Source organism: Ctenocephalides felis, unplaced genomic scaffold (assembly GCF_003426905.1).
Source record: "Ctenocephalides felis isolate EL2017-DRISC unplaced genomic scaffold, ASM342690v1 CF-g0.4_SCAFFOLD_01604, whole genome shotgun sequence".
In the NCBI taxonomy this organism is placed as follows: domain Eukaryota; kingdom Metazoa; phylum Arthropoda; class Insecta; order Siphonaptera; family Pulicidae; genus Ctenocephalides; species Ctenocephalides felis.
In genome coordinates this window covers 24181355-24199870 of record NW_020537758.1, presented here as the reverse complement: position 1 = coordinate 24199870, position 18516 = coordinate 24181355, and the positions used below count along the sequence as shown (strand labels likewise).

The window sequence follows — 18516 nt, the reverse complement described above, 5'->3', positions numbered from 1 at the left end:
TTAAAAATTAATATTAGGCAATTTAATATACTTCAAATTGTTTATATAGTTTATTGATAAAAACTACATTCTGTTTGTATCAAATGAATCTGTTCATTAATTATTACATAATAAAACCGAATTATATCTCATAGGTTGTTTTTATTTTGCCAAGCCGAAAGGTTTATTACAATTCTGTAGAATATAAATATATAATCTGCAAAATAAATGAATGTTTTTGAAAATACATGCTGGAACGAAAATTTAAAGTTTTTTGTGTAATTATTTACAGATCATGAATTATAAATGCCATGTATACATAGTTCCTTCAGTGCACTATTTATTTGCTGAAATAGTCGAGCATATTGGAAAATTTACAATTTCTACAGGATTCTCTAACATTAGGTAATTTTTTTTCCTAAGTTTAATTTATTGTTTAATAAAAGTCATCATTAGCAATATTTAATAACAAAAAGAACGTAAAATAAATCATACTCTTTATTAATAATTAAATATAATATAATAATTAGTTATATTAATTTAAACTCACAGTCAATTATTCTAATGATATAAATTCTCATTATTGCATAGCATTCATACAAGCTTTTATTATATTTAATATCAAAATCATAAATCAGACAGAACTATTCTAAAAATATTTGTAAATCAGTCTAATCGATTTTAACAGCTCCATAAATTTTTCTTATAAAAGCATAAGCCGCAAAGAAACCTATTGTGCCTGTTAGCAGCCAAAATGTCAACACCATTAAACCTGGGAACAAAGTTGAATTATATTGCATTGATATAAATAGTTATTTAATGACATTTAATTAGTCACCTGTATAACTGAAGTATAGCAGTGTTGGAATAAATTCAGTGATTTCTAATTTTGTTAGAAAATAAAATATTGAATACGCTAACACATAAACTGCAGATCCTCCAGAAACAATAAAGCTGCGCCACCACCATCTATATTCCTGTTGAGAAATATCATCAATAATATCTCGAAAACCTGTTTAACGCAATTACCTTACCTCTCCACATAATTGGAAGTACACCATGACTATAGATATTTGTGAACAAGATATAACTAATATACAGAATACTAGAAACAGAAAACCAAATAAATAGTAAAATTGATTTTCCCAGATGGCTGTGAAAATAAAGAATAATTCTATGAAGACTGCTCCAAAGGGTAATATACCAGCCATTAAAGTGCTGAAATGAAAAGAAGAATATTGAATCATAAATCCAATGTTGATATTAATAATGCCGTGTCATTAATATGAAAAATATTTACCTCAACATTAGGTTCATGTACCACAGCTGCCGAGGAACTTGTCTTGGTATCTGATTTGTTCTAACAGGATGATGATAGGGTTGTTTTCTGAACCCAAAGTAATAACCAAGATATACAAGTGGCAATGAAATGCAAAACCACAAACATAATAAAGATACCATTGTCCCAAATGGTACGGCTCCACTGGAATGTTTACCCCAGATAAAGAAATTAAGGAAGAAGCAAGAACCTAGAAGCACAACATTCATAAAATTTTGAATTCAGTCGAGAAATACAAGACTAATAGTATTACCGAAAACAATTCCAGGATAAAATGTTGCTGTCAGGAAAGCACTTTTCTTCCATTCACGTCCTTTAATTGTTTTATACAAACGTGCAGCAACATATCCAGCAATTAATCCCATGAAAACATAACATAATATTCCAGCAGTCATCAGAGCGCCTCGGGATGCTGGTGATAACATTCCCAGCATTGCAAAGACTAGAATATTTTATTATAACACATTAAAACAATTTATTTAATAAATTTGCTCAAAATAAATATGCAATATCTTTTTACATATGATGATAAGGGACATAAAAAAGATTTGTATTCCGCTTCCAATAACAGCAGCAAATAATCTTGGATATTTTGGGGGTCGAAAAACATCACCATGAACTAATTTCCATCCTGTTTCTTCAATAGTTTCATCCAAAGATTCATCAGCATTATAACGTGCAATATCTCTTCTTAATGTTCTTACCATAATCATTGTTAAAATACCTAAACAGAAAATACAAAGCAAATTTAACATGGATATATATATATATATATATATATTTTTATAATTTATTTTTGTTATAATATGGATGTAATAACATATATATTGTTAGAATAGAATAGAAAATAAATGATACAATTTACCTGATAGGAAAAACACAACCACTAACGAATTGATAATAGAGAACCAATGAATCTGGACATCATTCATTCCCAAATATATATCCCATCGTGAAGCCCAGCTGACGTCTGATTTTCTCCATTCCACAGAATAGGTAAACCATAACTGTGTTGAGTGTTTGTTAACAGGTTGTGGCTTAGGATCACTAGAAAATTCGCATGTGTCTCCTTTGAATTTTAATTCACTCATATGAACTGATAAGGTTTCAACTTCAAAACCTACAACTCTATATGTATCTCTGCAATATAATGTATTTTTTACAGTAACTGATATCAATAATTATTTGATTCATTTAGAAAAGTTTACTTACACATTATGCATGTGATATAATAAAATCAACTTGAGGTGATTATTAATATATGCATGATTCTGTACAATATTACCAAGTTTGTATCCGGGTTCATATTGAATTTCTAATGAATTTTCATTCATAATTTTAGTTGCAACTGGTAGATTATCAACCAGACTGAAAACAGTAAATTACATTGATTTAATCAAAAAATCATCTATGCTAGTACAATATGAATATATCTGTATGATTATGAATTACCCTCTATATAGGCAATATTGTGCAATAATAAGCAAGGGATGTTTAAAATTATTTAAATTATAAGTCTGACTTACAGATGAACAAAATATTCATGTTCAATCCTTTCAATAACCTTTTGTGAATCTTCATCATTCCAATTCATGGGCTTGTCTTTCGAATGGCATAACAATTTGCACTCAATATTTTCTGCCATTCTTACTTCGTATGGAGTATTAACTATTCTGTCGCCTCTAAGAACTTCTCCTAAATTTTCTGACTTATAAATGAATGTGCCATTTTTTGGTAAACAAAAGGGTAAAGAATAGTATTCGTAAGGTAATTGAGTATGTGTGCTTGTCATCTTAACAGCTTTTACTTCGATTTTTTGTCCTTTGCGAAACTCTACAGGAGCTACGCCTGGGATATAGAATGATGAGCATTTTTGCAATAATAACAGTAATGTTATGACCTAAAATTAATAATAATTAAAAAAAATATATTTTATATGTTGACATATAAATATTTATTATGTTGTCATATGATAAAGAAGTTCTTCTCCGAATGTTCATATTAAATGAAAATGACATTTTCACTCACATATAAATTCATTATTTCAAAATACTCCTAAAATTTGAAAATATCCCTCAATTTTGACAACAAGCATAACCTATAAATAATCAAGAAAACACTTCATGCTCATACGTCGCATATCAGGCTTGCCACCTATGCAGACAAAAATAAAAAATTTAAAATACGTTTCCTCCCGTTTTGTTCAACTGCAAGAAAAACTGAAAACGATAAGAAACATTTTAATGAAAGATTTTATTTATATATGAAATTGACATCAATTTGTTTCAAAATCAAGTATCAAAATGACACTTCATAAGCTTTATCAAAAGTCGTAACAACAAAAATGCTAAACATTATTATAAACCATTAACACACTCATAAAGTATTTTATTTGAAATTTATTTTGTATAAAAAATGGAAACTTTCTATAATGCCTAGAATTGTCCTTGCCATAATTTAATAAATTATTGAAATATATGTTTTTGTTTTGCATGTTTTTATGACTTTGAAAAACTTATCTTTTCTTTGATAACTATACTTGCAAGTAATGATAATCCATACGAATATATTAACATATAAAAAATATTCAATATAGAATATAAATTCAAAAGCATAATTTGTGAGATATATACGTATTTCTATTGTCAAAGTTATGGATAATATAAAAAGTAAGTAAGATATATTTTAATTTTATACAAATATATTTTTAAAGTTTTAAATAAGTATTAAACTGTATTGTTGATTCAATTTATGAATTATATAGTTAAAATATGAACAAAAATATAAAATTAATAAAATCCATAAAGCTATCAGAAAATTGTGTTTGAAACAACTAGAATTAGTGAGTGTAGTTTTCATTTTAAGTTTCAAAGAATAGAATTGAATTCTTTCAATTTTTAAATAATCAAAAAAGAGTTTATTTATTTTCTTATGTTTTTAATAGTTTTTGAAAATGGGACATCCTGTTTCGCCATAACTTTATTATTTTTATTTTTAAAAATTCGACATTTTTTTATATCTATGTTGCAATGGCTTCTAAGCATTTTGGCATACCATAAAAGGAATGGATGTACATAGAGTGTCGAAACGTGCAAAATGATTAATTAAATTATATATTATCTTTTATTTCGACATTTTGGCTGTAAATAAACATTCAAGAATACGTTTCCATTTCAACGTCGAACAAAAAAAATTGAAGAATATATATGCATAATTATATGGGGCATATATGGGGTTATGGGGTTGTATCAATTTTATTTTTGTTCACATTTTAACAGAATTTTGATTATTAAGTTACTATTTCATATTTATTTATTTTTAAATCAATTGGCGAAAATCAGTCTCTACGAATTTTGTACCAGATGTCGTACTAATTATTTATATAACAGTCTAGCCAAGATTTCTGGACTTTGCTTTGTTTTGAATATGTTGGTTCGCTCGTCTCGTTCACACACCCATTGCGTTCCTATCTTCATTGCATTTTCGAACGCCGTGCGTAGTCCATTCTCTCATTCATTTGCATTTACTGTCACCCAGTTTGAATTAAGTTTCTAAAGTAATTCATATGTGATTTTAATAATGGCTAGTTCACGCATTTTTGGTGCTTTATCTAAAATTAATCAACGCAATGCCAGATTTTTTAACAGAAATATTTGTAAGTGTATGAATTTTGTACAAAAATTATTTTCTGTAACCAATTTAGAATTGCACTTTGACCGGCTATGAATGTGTTAAATTTTTGTTTCTCTTGCAGTTGCAAGAAAGATCAACACGGCTGCTGAAACTTCGAAACACGTTAGGACGAAAATAGTAGACAATGTCTGTGTTATTACAATTGATTCTCCCAATGTTAAGGTAAGGATTTATTTAAACAAATGTTAAATTTAAATAAAATTTTATTACTGCAATTGATCTTTTTTTCATGGGCTTGAATTGTTTGAATTTGGTACAATTACAATTTTTTCTTCGAGATTAATTAAAATTATCTATTGATCCAATTGTTTATTTTTTTTTATTATTAAATAGGTCAACTCACTCAGCCAGGGCGTCATTTCTGAAATGGTGGCTGCATTTCAAGAGGTTCAGTCCAATCCTGCTGTTCAGTCTGCGGTGATAATTTCTGGAAAACCTGGTTGTTTTATCGCTGGTGCCGACATTTCTATGTTAGAACAATGCAAAACTGCTGCAGATGCCACTAAAATGGCTTCAGAAGGTAAGTGAATCATACAAAGTTCATTTTACAACATATAATTTCATTTCTCACTATTTTAATAGGTCAAAAAGTGTTTGAATCAATGGAAAAATCGAAAAAACCAATTGTAGCTGCTATACAAGGTGTTTGTTTGGGAGGAGGTTTGGAGGTAGCACTTGCATGCCATTATCGAATTGCAGTTAAAGATGGCAAAACTGGTTTGGGGCTTCCTGAAGTAATGTTGGGTCTTCTTCCTGGAGCAGGTGGCACTCAGAGGTGATAAAATATTTTATTTGTAATTATATCGTTTTATTTTAATTTAATTATTCAGACAAATGTATATTAAACTTGCAGATTACCAAAACTTGTGTCATTACCTGATGCTTTAGATTTAACTCTCACAGGCAAAACAGTGAAAGCGGCCAAAGCCAAGCAACTGGGCATTGTTGATTTACTTGTTGATCCTTTAGGACCTGGATTAAATTCTCCCGAAGTAATATATTTTGATTTTATAGCCTTTTAAATTATTATCAAAGTATTTGCAATATTTCAACATTTCTTTATAACAGGCAAATACTGCAGAATATTTGGAAAAAGTTGCTGTTGAAACGGCAAAAAATTTGGCATCTGGTGCTTTAACTGTAGACCGAACTAAAAAAGGATTATTTAATACTGTCTTAAATTTTGCATTACAATTTAATTTTGTGAAGGACCAAGTCTTTGGGAAAGCTAAGCAACAAGTAATGAAACTAAGCGGTGGACTGTATCCAGCTCCTTTAAGGGTAAATATTTTAATAAATCAAAAAATCTACTTGATCATTTGCTTTTTTTTGAATTGCCACGATACTTCTGCCTACTTCTTGATTACTTATTTTCTTGATTTACATTTCAGATTTTAGATGTTATTCGTACTGGAGTTGATAAAGGACCTGCAGCTGGTTATGAAGCAGAAGCAAAAGCATTTGGTGATTTGTTGCAAACCCCAGAATCAAATGGCTTGATAGGCTTATTTAGAGGTCAAACAGAATGTAAAAAAAATAGATTTGGAGCACCAGAGAAGAAAACTGAAAAGGTATAGCAATATATCATTTTATCTTATAAACGTAATTTAAATAATTTTATTTATTTTTTGTAACAGATTGCAGTTGTTGGTGCTGGTTTAATGGGTGCAGGAATTGCTCATGTTTCTATTGACAAAGGTTACAAAGTTGTATTAAAAGACACTAACCGGCCAGGTCTTGGCAGAGGTATAGGCCAAATCCAAACAGGCATGGCCAATGCTGTTAAGAGAAAGAGAATGACCCAGTGAGTAAAATGCTACAACTATGCACTTTACATACATAAATAATATATAATTATTCTGATTCATTTTTCTTAGAGTTGAATGTGATAAATATATGGCAAATCTAGATCCAGTATTAGACTATACCTCTTTCAAAGATGTAGATATGGTGATTGAAGCTGTGTTTGAGGATATTAATCTTAAACATAAGGTACTTTACTATACATTACAAACTTGTAAACGTATTTCTGTAGTTAAATAATCTTTTATTGATTTAGGTTATTAAAGAAATTGAAGCAGTTGTTTCGAAAGATTGCATTATTGCAACAAACACTAGTGCTATTCCAATAACAAAAATAGCTGCTGGTAGTTCAAGACCTGAAAAAGTAATAGGTAAAGTGAAATTTAATGATGCATTGATTTTAATAATCTTTTATAATATAGTTTTCTTTATTTTTAAATATAAATAAACCATTTTCAGGAATGCATTATTTTTCACCCGTTGATAAAATGCAATTGCTTGAAATTATCACACATGATAAAACAAGCAAGGATACATGTGCGGCAGCTGTTGATGTCGGCTTGAAACAAGGAAAAGTAGTCATTACTGTTGGAGATGGACCAGGTTTCTATACAACTAGAATTTTGTCGACAATGTTATCAGAGGCTATCAGGTATGCTTCATCTTATTTTACTCAGGTTGTTAGCTGTTAATTATATTAATTTTTGCTATTTTAAAGACTTCTTCAAGAAGGTTTAGAACCAACTGATTTAGACAAAATCACAAAATCTTTTGGATTCCCTGTTGGCGCAGCTACATTAGCTGATGAAGTAGGAATTGATGTAGGATCCCATATCGCTGTTGACCTTGCTAAGGTAGGAATGATAATGATTATATAATATAAATTGCATATAAACCAAATGGTTCTTGAATATTTTAGGCATTTGGTGATAGAATTAGTGGTGGTGATTTAAATATTATGACCGACTTAGTTAAGGAGGGATTTATGGGTAGGAAATCTGGAAGAGGTATATTTATGTATCAAAATAAGAGCAAATCAAAGGAAGTCAATCTAGGTGCTTTGGATGTTTTAAAAAGATATAAACTTGAACCAAAAGGTGCTGATAGTGTTGAAGATCGGCAATTAAGGATGGTTTCAAGGTAAGATGTGATCATTTTCAAAAATAATAAAATTTGATTGTTATTATGAATGTTTCCATATTGTGTCGGGTTGATTAAAATAAAATTGAACTTTTATTTTGGGTTATATGATGAGAATTGGGTTATATGATGAGAAATGTGAGAATTTCACATTTAGAAATCATGGGAAGTTCCTTTTCTTACCTATTAACATTATGAGTAATGTTTGGTATTTACTTCATTTTCAAATCTATAGTCTTTGAATTTTTTACTTGATTGATATTAGTCCAATGCATGCTACATTTGACAACTCACATGCAGTTCTTTTGATGCAGAAGTTTTATCAACTTAAGTATTTTAATTTTCAAGATTTGTTAATGAAGCAGTTTTATGCCTCGAAGAAAAAATATTGGCCAATCCACTTGAAGGTGATGTAGGTGCTGTATTTGGTCTTGGATTCCCACCATTTACTGGGGGTCCTTTCAGATGGGTTGACCGTTTTGGAGCAGCAAATTTAGTTTCAAAAATGAATTCATATGCAGCATTATATGGAGCACCATTCAAGCCAGCTGAAACCTTGGTTGAAATGGCAAAAGATCCCAGCAAGAAATTTTACCCAAAGTAATAATATCATGCATTTGTAAATAGAGTTTAACTTGACTGATATGAAGAATAATTAAATTAAGTTGACTTAAAAAAATGGCAAATCCATCATCAATTAATTTTAGACATGGAGTATTAGTACCTGCTGCAAAGTTGTAACAGTCTGAAGACTTCAGCAAATTGGGATTTGTAAGGCACATTTGTTTCTTGTGCCATGTATTGGAGCATAATTGTTCATGTTTAGCATTTTATAAATTTTATTATATCTGTATTTTTTAAAATAGACAATAAATTTATATTAAAGTAGTATTTGTTTTTATATAAGACTAGCAAACCCGACGAACTCTGTTTCGCCACCAGATGATTTCGTGAGAAAGATGAAGAAATTTTTTGTTTATTTTATATTTGAAAAGGAAAAATGTGATTTTATTATAAAACAGTAATGAATTTATTTCGATTACAAAAATGCAGTGTTTTTTAATTGAACTTCTCTAAGTAAATGAAAGTGAATCCGTAAATTATCCGTTTCATTGAAGTGCTCTTTGGTAAACGACATTTTTTGTTTTTTGGTCTGACGTTAACACAAACAAAGCGGATGGTTTTCCAACTCGTGAACAGGCAATTTCTAAATAATCTATTTGATATTTATCCCGCAAACACTAAGCGATTGGCCTTGCGACTTGTTATTGCGAACGCAAGGCGAACTGGAAATTGCAATCGTTTGAAGTCAAACGAAAGACCAGTCGGAATTATTGGTATGTCATCAAATCGCCAGCAATTTTTGATTTAATGGTGAAATTCGGTGCGTGTATATCATTATTCTTTGCGGCAAGAATTGCTCGTTGACTTAACCAAGCATAATTCTGATAATTCTCACTAATTACTCGAAATTTTAATTACGGTGCGTGAAGTTCCAGCAATTTGCATTAGGGCACTATGCCATGCACCACAATTTTCTTAGCTATAAACCTTGCGGAGCCCGAGACCTTTCCACCAAATGCTAAATTGTCGATATCAGTTCGTGCGTTCTGGAGTTATTTCGTCAGGAAGGAAAACCCGACTTATTTTTATATATATAGAATATAGAAGATAATCTATTTGAAATTATTTAAAACAATTGTTGATTATTTTTATTACTCGAATTTTTAATTACGGTGCGTGAAGTTCCAGCAATTTGCATTAGGGTACGATGCTATGCACCACTAATTTTCTTAGCTATAAACCTTGCGGAGCCTTTTCAACAAATGCTAAATTGTCCATATCAGTTCGTGCGTTCTGGAGTTATTTCGTCAGGAAGGAAAACCCGACTTATTTTTATATATATAGAAGATAATAAATGTAGCATAACCCTAATATTTCAAATCAAATATATTTTAAATGCCAGGTACTTCTCATGTTCATTTCACTTGAAATTGTGAATTGAGTGTTTTGGCTACAGATTTGTGATAACGATTTTTGCTTCTTTACAATCGTGCTATTTGATATTAAATGAAAAATGAAATTATTCGGTTTTTTATTTGAAACGTTATTTGAAAACTTGAAGTAAACATAAACGTTTTTATTTGAAGTTTCTGTTATTAAATGTATTTAATCGGTTGTAGATGGCATTGTAACCGGTTTCTTATTAGATCGCACTACTTCCCGATTGGTTTCGCAAAATTCCCTTTGCTTTCGCAGGATACGATATATCGTAGAGGGAACCGGGCGCATGCGTGCTCCAATGCAAGCAGCGTCGCAACGGCCAGGCGCCTGCTGGTCACCCTGTTCACGTCTCTAAAAGCAACACTTACACATTCGAGACGAAAACAGTGCCGCGGCAGCAACGATAAACACGTAAAATAAACCGATTTGGAGACATGTTTAACGTGCGCGTTATTAAATTCTTCTAGTGATGGCCAATTATTATTTGACGATACGAACAGCTGATACTTTTTTTTAGTGTACTTACGCTACGGCATGAACATGATTGTGAGATCCATAAATAGTGCGCCGAGAATACTTCAGTTTTAACAAAAGCGACGGAATCGAATGAGTTTTTCTTAGATTTTTTGAAATGCCAAAAGACGCAACCACGAGGCTTCGCAATATGATACTCCACAACGATTGAATGCCTCCAAATAGTCGCTCATAACCTAAACTCGTATCATTCGAACGATGCAGCCTTCGAACGGCGTCGCAGGCAACGGAGTCGCTACTGGTAGCGGCGCTCCGGGGGCTACGAGTCCCACGGGTTCGGTCGGAGTGACCGCGGCTGCCGGAAAAACTCAAGTGCACGGAGGTAGATTTGATTTTGACGATGGCGGTACTTATTGCGGGGGTTGGGAGGATGGCAAAGCTCACGGACATGGTGTGTGCACCGGGCCTAAAGGACAAGGAGCTTATTCCGGATCGTGGCATTATGGATTCGAAGTATCAGGAATATACACATGGCCGAGGTATGCACTATTTTATTTTAAGAACATATGCTTCAAAGTTCTTATAGAGTCATTGGGTGTTATTTGGAAACTCTCATAATGAACTCGAATATTCTAATTAATATTTAAAACAAAACATACATTAGAAAAGGTTTTAGTGTAATATAAAAACATAAACTCTCATAAATCTTCAAATAGTCTAAGCAACTTTTGAATATCATTGAATCACGAATCATCCTTTCTGACATACTGTACATTAAACTTACTGCATTTAAATTTTCTGCCGAGATTCAAAATTTATTGACGCTTCTTATTTGCGATCTTCTAATACAGATCAAACGAAAATAAATTTGTGCCATGCTAACCTTGGTTATAAAGAGTAAGGCCCGGGAACACTCATGAAACATTTTATGTTTTACATTCTTGACACAGAGGTGCACTTCGAACTAGAAAATTGTGAAAAGACATAATAATTGACTTACGATTGATTAATGTCAACAACAGGTGTTTCAAATCTCGTATTGAAAATATGCAATAAATTATATGATAGTACTACAATAGCTTTATCATATGCAAAATCGATTGAAATCCATCCAAGAATAGATCTCCGCGCACAAGAATATTCATGATTTTCTTTAAGTAATTCCATTAGGCAATGTTGGTTCCACCATAAAAATTCCAGCTTGAATTGTCCAAACAAACACGTGGTTTTGAATCCGTGTTTATTGCGGCATTTCCGCTTTCTAGTTCCGCTTACTGGAAATAACTTGAGGCTATTGATGAATACCAGTGCAATAATAAGTGAAAATGTATTTCAAGCGCACCAGTGTTGTGTTTTTCCTCTGGTACACAACAAATGCATTGACGTGTTTGATTGATTGACGGTTTTACGTAATCCTAGCATAAGCAAGGGTACTCGTCAAAGGTTGATATGGGGAGGGTTTTATTCTGATAGAATATTTTATACAGAAGGCCATTCTCATTTTATGATTTGAGCTTAACCTTTGTTTTATTCTTTTTCGTTAATCTCTGATTTATCTGATTCCATATACAACATAAAATTAATAATAATTCATATATCTTTTATTTTTATATTAGTTAAGATACAGCACAGCTAAATTACCTGCGATTTAAGTCATTTTTTCATGCCTCATGTAAGATTTACATAGACAGTCATAATATAATTAGTGAAATTTAATTCAAATATGTTCGAAGTATATACAGAACATTTTTATTAGAATCAAAGAATATTAACTGGTCTGTATACTCTCAATAAATAAATATAAACATTCTTCATAATGCTCTGCAACTCATAATCGATCTACTTTCACATTATTGACTTTGCTTCTGATTTTTTAAGAAAATCTTCAGTTAATTAATTACAAAAATTATTTAAAATTAATTATAACTAATTTAATTCATATAGATCATCAATTACTTTCATACGATTTCTTAAGGGGGTCTTCCTATGTGACGGCCTGTTTTTTAGGGATATTTTAGGATTTTTTTTCTACGACTAGTAAATATTTAGAGCTTCAAGTTTTTTATCATTTATTAACACATATTTGGACAGTATAAATATAAAATTTCAGCTAAAAATATTCAGTCAAACTAGAGTTACAGCGCTCTGAACACCCCCGCCTCGAAAAAAAGAGCTCCCACTTCTTGATTCCGGCTGATCGGCTTATCTGAAAAAAAAAATAAACGGCGTTTTAATTTGTAGGCTTAAAATCACGGAATGACCTATAATCAAATGAATATAAAAAAAATTGGATTTTTGATAGACATTTGAAATACAAGTTGCAAATTAGGCGTTTTTTTTTGTTTTTTGCTATAAAAAATCGAGTGTGCCCTGTAAATTTCAAGTAATTTGGTCCAGCCGTTTCTGAGATACAATGGAGGAAAGTTTGAAAAACACAGTTTTGAGAAAAACGCGTTTAAAGTTTCTAACTGCCAACTCAGCGCTCCGAACCGCTCTTTCTTTTACCTGCTGTATCTTTAAAACGACTTCGAATTTTCTAAAATCGCTTTACTACCGTATTCTAGACATGTTAAGGGAGCAATTTGTGAAAAAAATCGATTTTTTCAACCCATCACATAGGAAGACCCCCTTAAAAATCATAACCACAAGTTCAAAGCCATTGGAACTTAATTCTAATTTGAACATTGTAATTACATTGATTTACAATTTCTTTTATAATTATAAAATTCCAACTTATTGTTAGATATTTTCTATCAATCAAATCAAAATATCTACTTATATTGTACCCGTCGACCTATGCAAGTATCTTTGTAGTGTATAAATCATCTGCATACCAATCTGTCTCTTTTACCTAACTATCTATTCATCTTTCTAACTAAGTCCATAGATCGTCATTATTATGCACAATGAAAGAAATAGAAATATTCTAGATGAACTGAACGTTATCATTATAACAACAAGGAAACTTGTAAGATAACATTTCGAATTGGCTGGTTGATTGTATTATTTGGCCGGTACGTAGTATTCACATTAGTCCTGATAAATCTGTAAGAATTTTGCATTGGTCACATCACTCGTCTTTGGTTTATTTTCGTTCGATTGTCTCTGCTACACGGTCGACGACTGTGGGACCCGTGTGGCGGGGGGCGCCCGAGGTTCCTTTTCCACTTGCTCTCGTTTCTAGATTTGCTTTTAGTCAACGCTCATTATAATTGTCGTTATAAAACTGTGTTGAGGCTTAACACATGAACACGACATTGAGTACGCTTTTATACGACGAAATAAACACTTGTAAATTGTAAAATGCCCATGAATCATTTACTTTTATAGTTCATTCAATAATTTACAAACAAAATTAATTTTGAAATTTATTTTGGGCCTTGTATTATTGTACTAACTGTTACTAGAATTATTACCACGATGTAGGAAAATATTCAACATTTTGGTTTGGTCAATTAAAAATTACTATAAATAGTATGTTTTTTATAAATGCATACATAATTATACGAATTGTCTTTTCCAACATAATACATATTTTTTATGTTGAACAATAAGTAATAATTATAATAAAAAAAAATTCTTAAGCAGAACTATTTTTTATACTTTTATATCACACTTTAATTTTTACTTTAATTACGAGTTACATACATTTTGAATTTTCTTTACATTTTACATATTTTAATTTTCTTAAATGGATACTTCTCCCGAAGGTAGGTCCATGTTTTGAGTTAAAATGCAACTCAATCATGGATGCACAGTCAGTCTTTTCATTCTAAATAATTTACCTTTTCTTCACATTTTACATATTTTTGCTTGTTGTATTGCACATTTAATTGATCCTACACGTATTTTTATTCTAAATTCTATAAATTTTAATATTTTTTTATATTAAATAACAAATAGTAATGATAATGAAAAAACACCTCAAACATACCTATTTTTCATACTTTTTATTGCACTTTAATTTTTATTTTAATTACGCGTTACATACATTTTACTTTTCTTTACATTTTGAATAGTTTCACATGTTTTATTACCTACATATTATAATTTCCTCAAATTTATATTTTTTCATTGATTGATTGATTGATTGACAGCAAGTCTTTCATTTTCTCTACGTCACAATATATGTTGCAGCAATGCCCAAGAAATGCCATTTTTATTTGAGATCAATTTGGATTATTTTTTTCAAATGGTTAAAAATCTATATTTGCAGAAGTTTAAAGCTCGTTTCTTTTCTTACGTAATTTTTTTGACCATAAACCTGAATGTAATGATTTCAATTTTTTTTGACTAGCTTTGAACTTGTGTGAATTCTCAGACATTTTTTTAAAATTTTGATACAGGTGTTTAACGTTTTGGTATAAAATATGGATTATACCAAATTAATTAATAATTAATTTCTAAAATTTTTCTAAAATGTATTGATATGTTTTTTAAAGTAGTAGAACTATTTTATGTTAGCTTGTAGGTTTAATTATCTTATTTTGAGTTTTTAGTGTTTGGATCAGATATTTATATCTCATTTGTGTAGGCTTACGCCATAAAATCTTCAAAAATAATATTTATTTCACATTCTATGTACTCAGCATTATTTTTGCTCGTGTTTTCATGGAAAAATATTTTAAGCTCGCTTTTGTTAATTTTAGCCCTAATTAACATTCTTTTCTCTCGTTGCAGTTTAATTTATATGAAATTCAATCCTTTGGTGCTTTTCATTTTTATTTTTCATCCACTTGTTCAGAAGTGTTTTCCGGCGCAGTAATTCGATATTGATTCTGTTCCCGCGATTATTTCGAGAGCTTTTTGTTTGTTTTCCAATGTAATCCAATATATGGTGATTGAGAATTAAAATTCATTTTAATATTATTCAAATTTGTAATAATTTGAGAGAATTGACAGTCATAATTAGTCGGGTGAAAAATGAAATAAGAGATGAAATATAAAGCTTTAATTTTGAATGAATATTATAATGAATCATATATATATATATATATATATATATATATATATTAAGCACCTCTAATAATCGTTATGTCTTATTTTTCTTAATCATCTAACAATAACAAGATCATTTCTATCGGACACGATTATTTCCACTTTATTGATTTCAATAATGAGCTTATTTATTATTTATGAATAGAAATATTTCTGAAACGTATCTGTTATTCGAATTTGGCTTTAAGTTATATGTACATACAGTGAACAAGTTATCGATCGCATTCTTTCATCAATAAATAATAAGCAACTATGGCTAGAGAGTCGTTTTTTTCAAAACCTATCGCCAGGTGCTGTCTGAGCTAAATGTTAACATTCATATATATATATATATATATATATATATATATATATATATATTTATATATGTCGTGTTGGCATCATAATTTACATACTGCATTTCTGTTCATTCATAATCGTTGTATTTTTAGATTATTTAAAACTCGAACAAGCAGTACTTTTACAAGAAGATATAACGCGTTTCATTTAACTTCTAAAAATTTGCAAATAGTTATTAAATCCCGAAAACAATACACATGTATAAAAATTTGGATTTATTTTGAAAATTTTGGGGCGTTGAAATAATTCAGGTAATGAAACTCATCCCCGTGTTATACCAAATAAAATTTATATGTTAATTGACTTTTTCTGAAAATATTATTTATATTTGTAAGTGGATGTAATTCAGCCCTAAATCAATAAATTTCACAATGACGCACGCTGATACTATATAAATACACATTACGCACATTGTCAATTAATCAATAGGAAATACTTATCGTTAGCCGCGGTTATTATCATTTATAGTAATTGTACAACTCAATAAAAATATGCAGTAGGACTGAACAAAATCCATTTGGGGTGATATTATCAAATGTGTATGCATCATAAAGATACAACAGGGAAAATCTACATAAAAATTGAATTTTTATACAAAAATATGAAGGCTATGAATTGCTAATTGCCAAATAATTAATAAAATTGCTATTAAATTACGTTGATTGTTTAGTAAATAAAAATAATAAATCGGCGAATTAATATCAAATTCATTGTTGGTTTATATATGTATATAATATAAAACATAATAGTTCATTCTTGCCAAAAATTTTATTAGTTCTTCTTTTCCTCAATACAAATAAATAAAATGTTTGACAAAATGAATCATTCAAATGGTTAAAAGGTTAAAAAAATATTATTCGGCGGTCAAAAATGATCATTAGACATAGGCATATCAAATTATCAGATATTTTGTAGAAAGTTTTATAATAAGAACAAATTTTGTTCAAATTTATATGGGTTCTGTACCAATATTTATCTGTTGAATGTTAGACTAGGAAGCGGCGCCTATGCGCTTCGATATTTAATCTCTGCGAAGCTAACGCAGCGCGTTGAAGAAAAAAGTTCAAAATTTCCAAAACATTTTAAAATATAGAAAAAATTCAATTGTTTCAATAAAGTCATTTTTTCAAAAATTTAAAAATTCACAAAAATCTAATTATATAATCTATTTCAATTTTTTTTATTTTCATATATATTTGCACCTATTATATTATAAAATATCAGCAAATTTTTGATATATTTTGATAGTCCTTTGTAGAATGTCTTAATCGGATGCCAAACCATTTATTAGGCGTTCTGGTATGATGGTATCCTAATGCTAATTAAAAAAAAAGAAAAAAACAGATACGCAAAGTTCCAGCAATTTTCCTTAAAACACGATGGCATGAATTACTGGTTATATTATAAATTTTCAAGAAAATGACAATACATAGATTCCTCCGTATCAGTAGAAACTAAATTCGGCAATGCGGATCTATCGTTGATGATCGTGGCTAATGACGTAGTCAGACTATGCCGATGTTCGCCCGAAGTGAATCTGCTCGTTTATGAATGAAAGCGTTGAATTATATTCCTCTACTATTACCCCTAGAATTGTTCTAACGGATCTAAATTCACCTGGGTAGAGGGGAAAATTTAATAAGACAATACGAAATTAAATTCAACGACATACGCATAAAATTATATGTATTATATTTATTGTGAGCTGGGTCAGCTCATAAAATAGTGATTACTTTTGCTGACGTTGACGTTATTATCAATAGTTGGAATTATATGATTTTTATGTTTTTCATCATTTTTAAACATCACTTAAGTGTCTTATAAGCTTTTGCACCCATAATTTTTACATTTAAAATCATTACTACAAATACAAAAAAAAAATGAACAGAAAAGTCCTTTAGTTCAATAAAATACCATATAGCAAAATATAATAAAAAATAATATTAATTGTTATGACTTTCATGATTTTTATAATTGTTTCATGGCTCTTAAGTCGTTTATACTAATAAATGAGATCTCATTGTCTATATAATATAAATATATTAAGAGCCTATGGTCAAAATTTGACTAGGGGCTCTTTGTTTTTGACCCGAAATTCTTTGGGGCAGGAGGTATGCATAAAAATACCTGTATTTTATTATGAGTTAACGAAAATGATAGAAGAAGCTTGTAAATTAACGATCAACATATATTGCAAAGTAAATATATATTTTTTTTCAACTTTTTTATGTTGACGGGATAATGCCGACTTACAGTATGCTAAATAAGTGTTCTCTGCCATCTAGAAATGGGATCTCTTTTATTAATATAAATAACTGAAAAGTCGTAGTCATTTAAAAAAATCATAACATTTAATATTCTTATTATATTTTGCTATATTCCATTTGATTGACCTAAAGGGTTTTCCATTTTCATTTATTTTTCATTTGCACTATTGTTTTTGTATTGTTTTTAAATGTGTTGGGTTCTTGTAAGGTGAACAAAATTGTTCAATTTCATATAGGTTTCAGTTTTTGATAATAAGATTTCAAAGTTGCTGCGGATATAATGAATTAATATGTTAATAACTTGAGTGCGTTTAAATATATACTTAATGAATTTCAAATTGTTATTTATTTATTTATTGACTTTTTCACATGAAAACATAAAAACACACCGTATTTAATTAATATTTTCAAGGGCACTTCGATTACTTAGAATTCCTAGAATGTGTTTCGCTACACTTTCATTAGCAATATTGGAAAATA

General features: G+C 29.8%; 2 protein-coding genes across 4 annotated transcripts; one reads left to right on the top strand and one right to left on the bottom strand.

Annotated features, from left to right (window-relative positions):
• Positions 1-650: 650 nt before the first annotated feature.
• LOC113372596 (transmembrane 9 superfamily member 4) lies at positions 651-3404 on the bottom strand. The gene is made up of 10 exons (XM_026612954.1): positions 3347-3404; positions 2845-3218; positions 2531-2686; positions 2184-2458; positions 1839-2042; positions 1572-1760; positions 1280-1508; positions 1014-1197; positions 818-956; positions 651-751 (listed from the first exon to the last, which is right to left on the bottom strand). Exons 1-10 carry the CDS (start codon positions 3356-3358, stop codon positions 651-653), a joined length of 1863 nt encoding a protein of 620 aa, XP_026468739.1. The 5' UTR covers positions 3359-3404.
• Positions 3405-4761: 1357 nt separating this feature from the next.
• On the top strand, positions 4762-8806 carry LOC113372732 (trifunctional enzyme subunit alpha, mitochondrial). Of its 3 annotated transcripts, none has more exons than XM_026613079.1 (14): positions 4762-4977; positions 5080-5173; positions 5345-5531; positions 5594-5786; positions 5865-6003; positions 6080-6292; positions 6403-6582; positions 6649-6815; positions 6889-7003; positions 7071-7185; positions 7274-7466; positions 7533-7668; positions 7734-7954; positions 8303-8806. In XM_026613079.1, exons 1-14 carry the CDS (start codon positions 4898-4900, stop codon positions 8556-8558), a joined length of 2289 nt encoding a protein of 762 aa, XP_026468864.1. In that variant the 5' UTR covers positions 4762-4897; the 3' UTR covers positions 8559-8806. The 3 variants fall into 3 exon arrangements, with proteins under 3 accessions (XP_026468864.1, XP_026468862.1, XP_026468863.1); XM_026613077.1 differs by having other exon boundaries at positions 4762-5008; positions 5084-5173; XM_026613078.1 differs by having other exon boundaries at positions 4762-4973; positions 5073-5173; positions 8303-8804.
• Positions 8807-18516: the final 9710 nt, after the last annotated feature.

Bases quoted from the DNA above. Each gene is read 5' to 3' on its own strand.
- LOC113372596 (XM_026612954.1), bottom strand. The intron at 2,459-2,530 runs GTAAGTAAACTT...ATTATATTGCAG, and splicing joins TTATATCACATGCATAATGT to AGATACATATAGAGTTGTAG. The intron at 1,761-1,838 runs GTAAAAAGATAT...AAAATATTCTAG, and splicing joins TATGTCCCTTATCATCATAT to TCTTTGCAATGCTGGGAATG.
- LOC113372732 (XM_026613077.1), top strand. From the start codon at position 4,898: ATGGCTAGTTCACGCATTTTTGGTGCTTTATCTAAAATTAATCAACGC. The intron at 6,583-6,648 runs GTATAGCAATAT...TTTTTGTAACAG, and splicing joins CAGAGAAGAAAACTGAAAAG to ATTGCAGTTGTTGGTGCTGG. The intron at 6,816-6,888 runs GTGAGTAAAATG...CATTTTTCTTAG, and splicing joins AAGAGAAAGAGAATGACCCA to AGTTGAATGTGATAAATATA.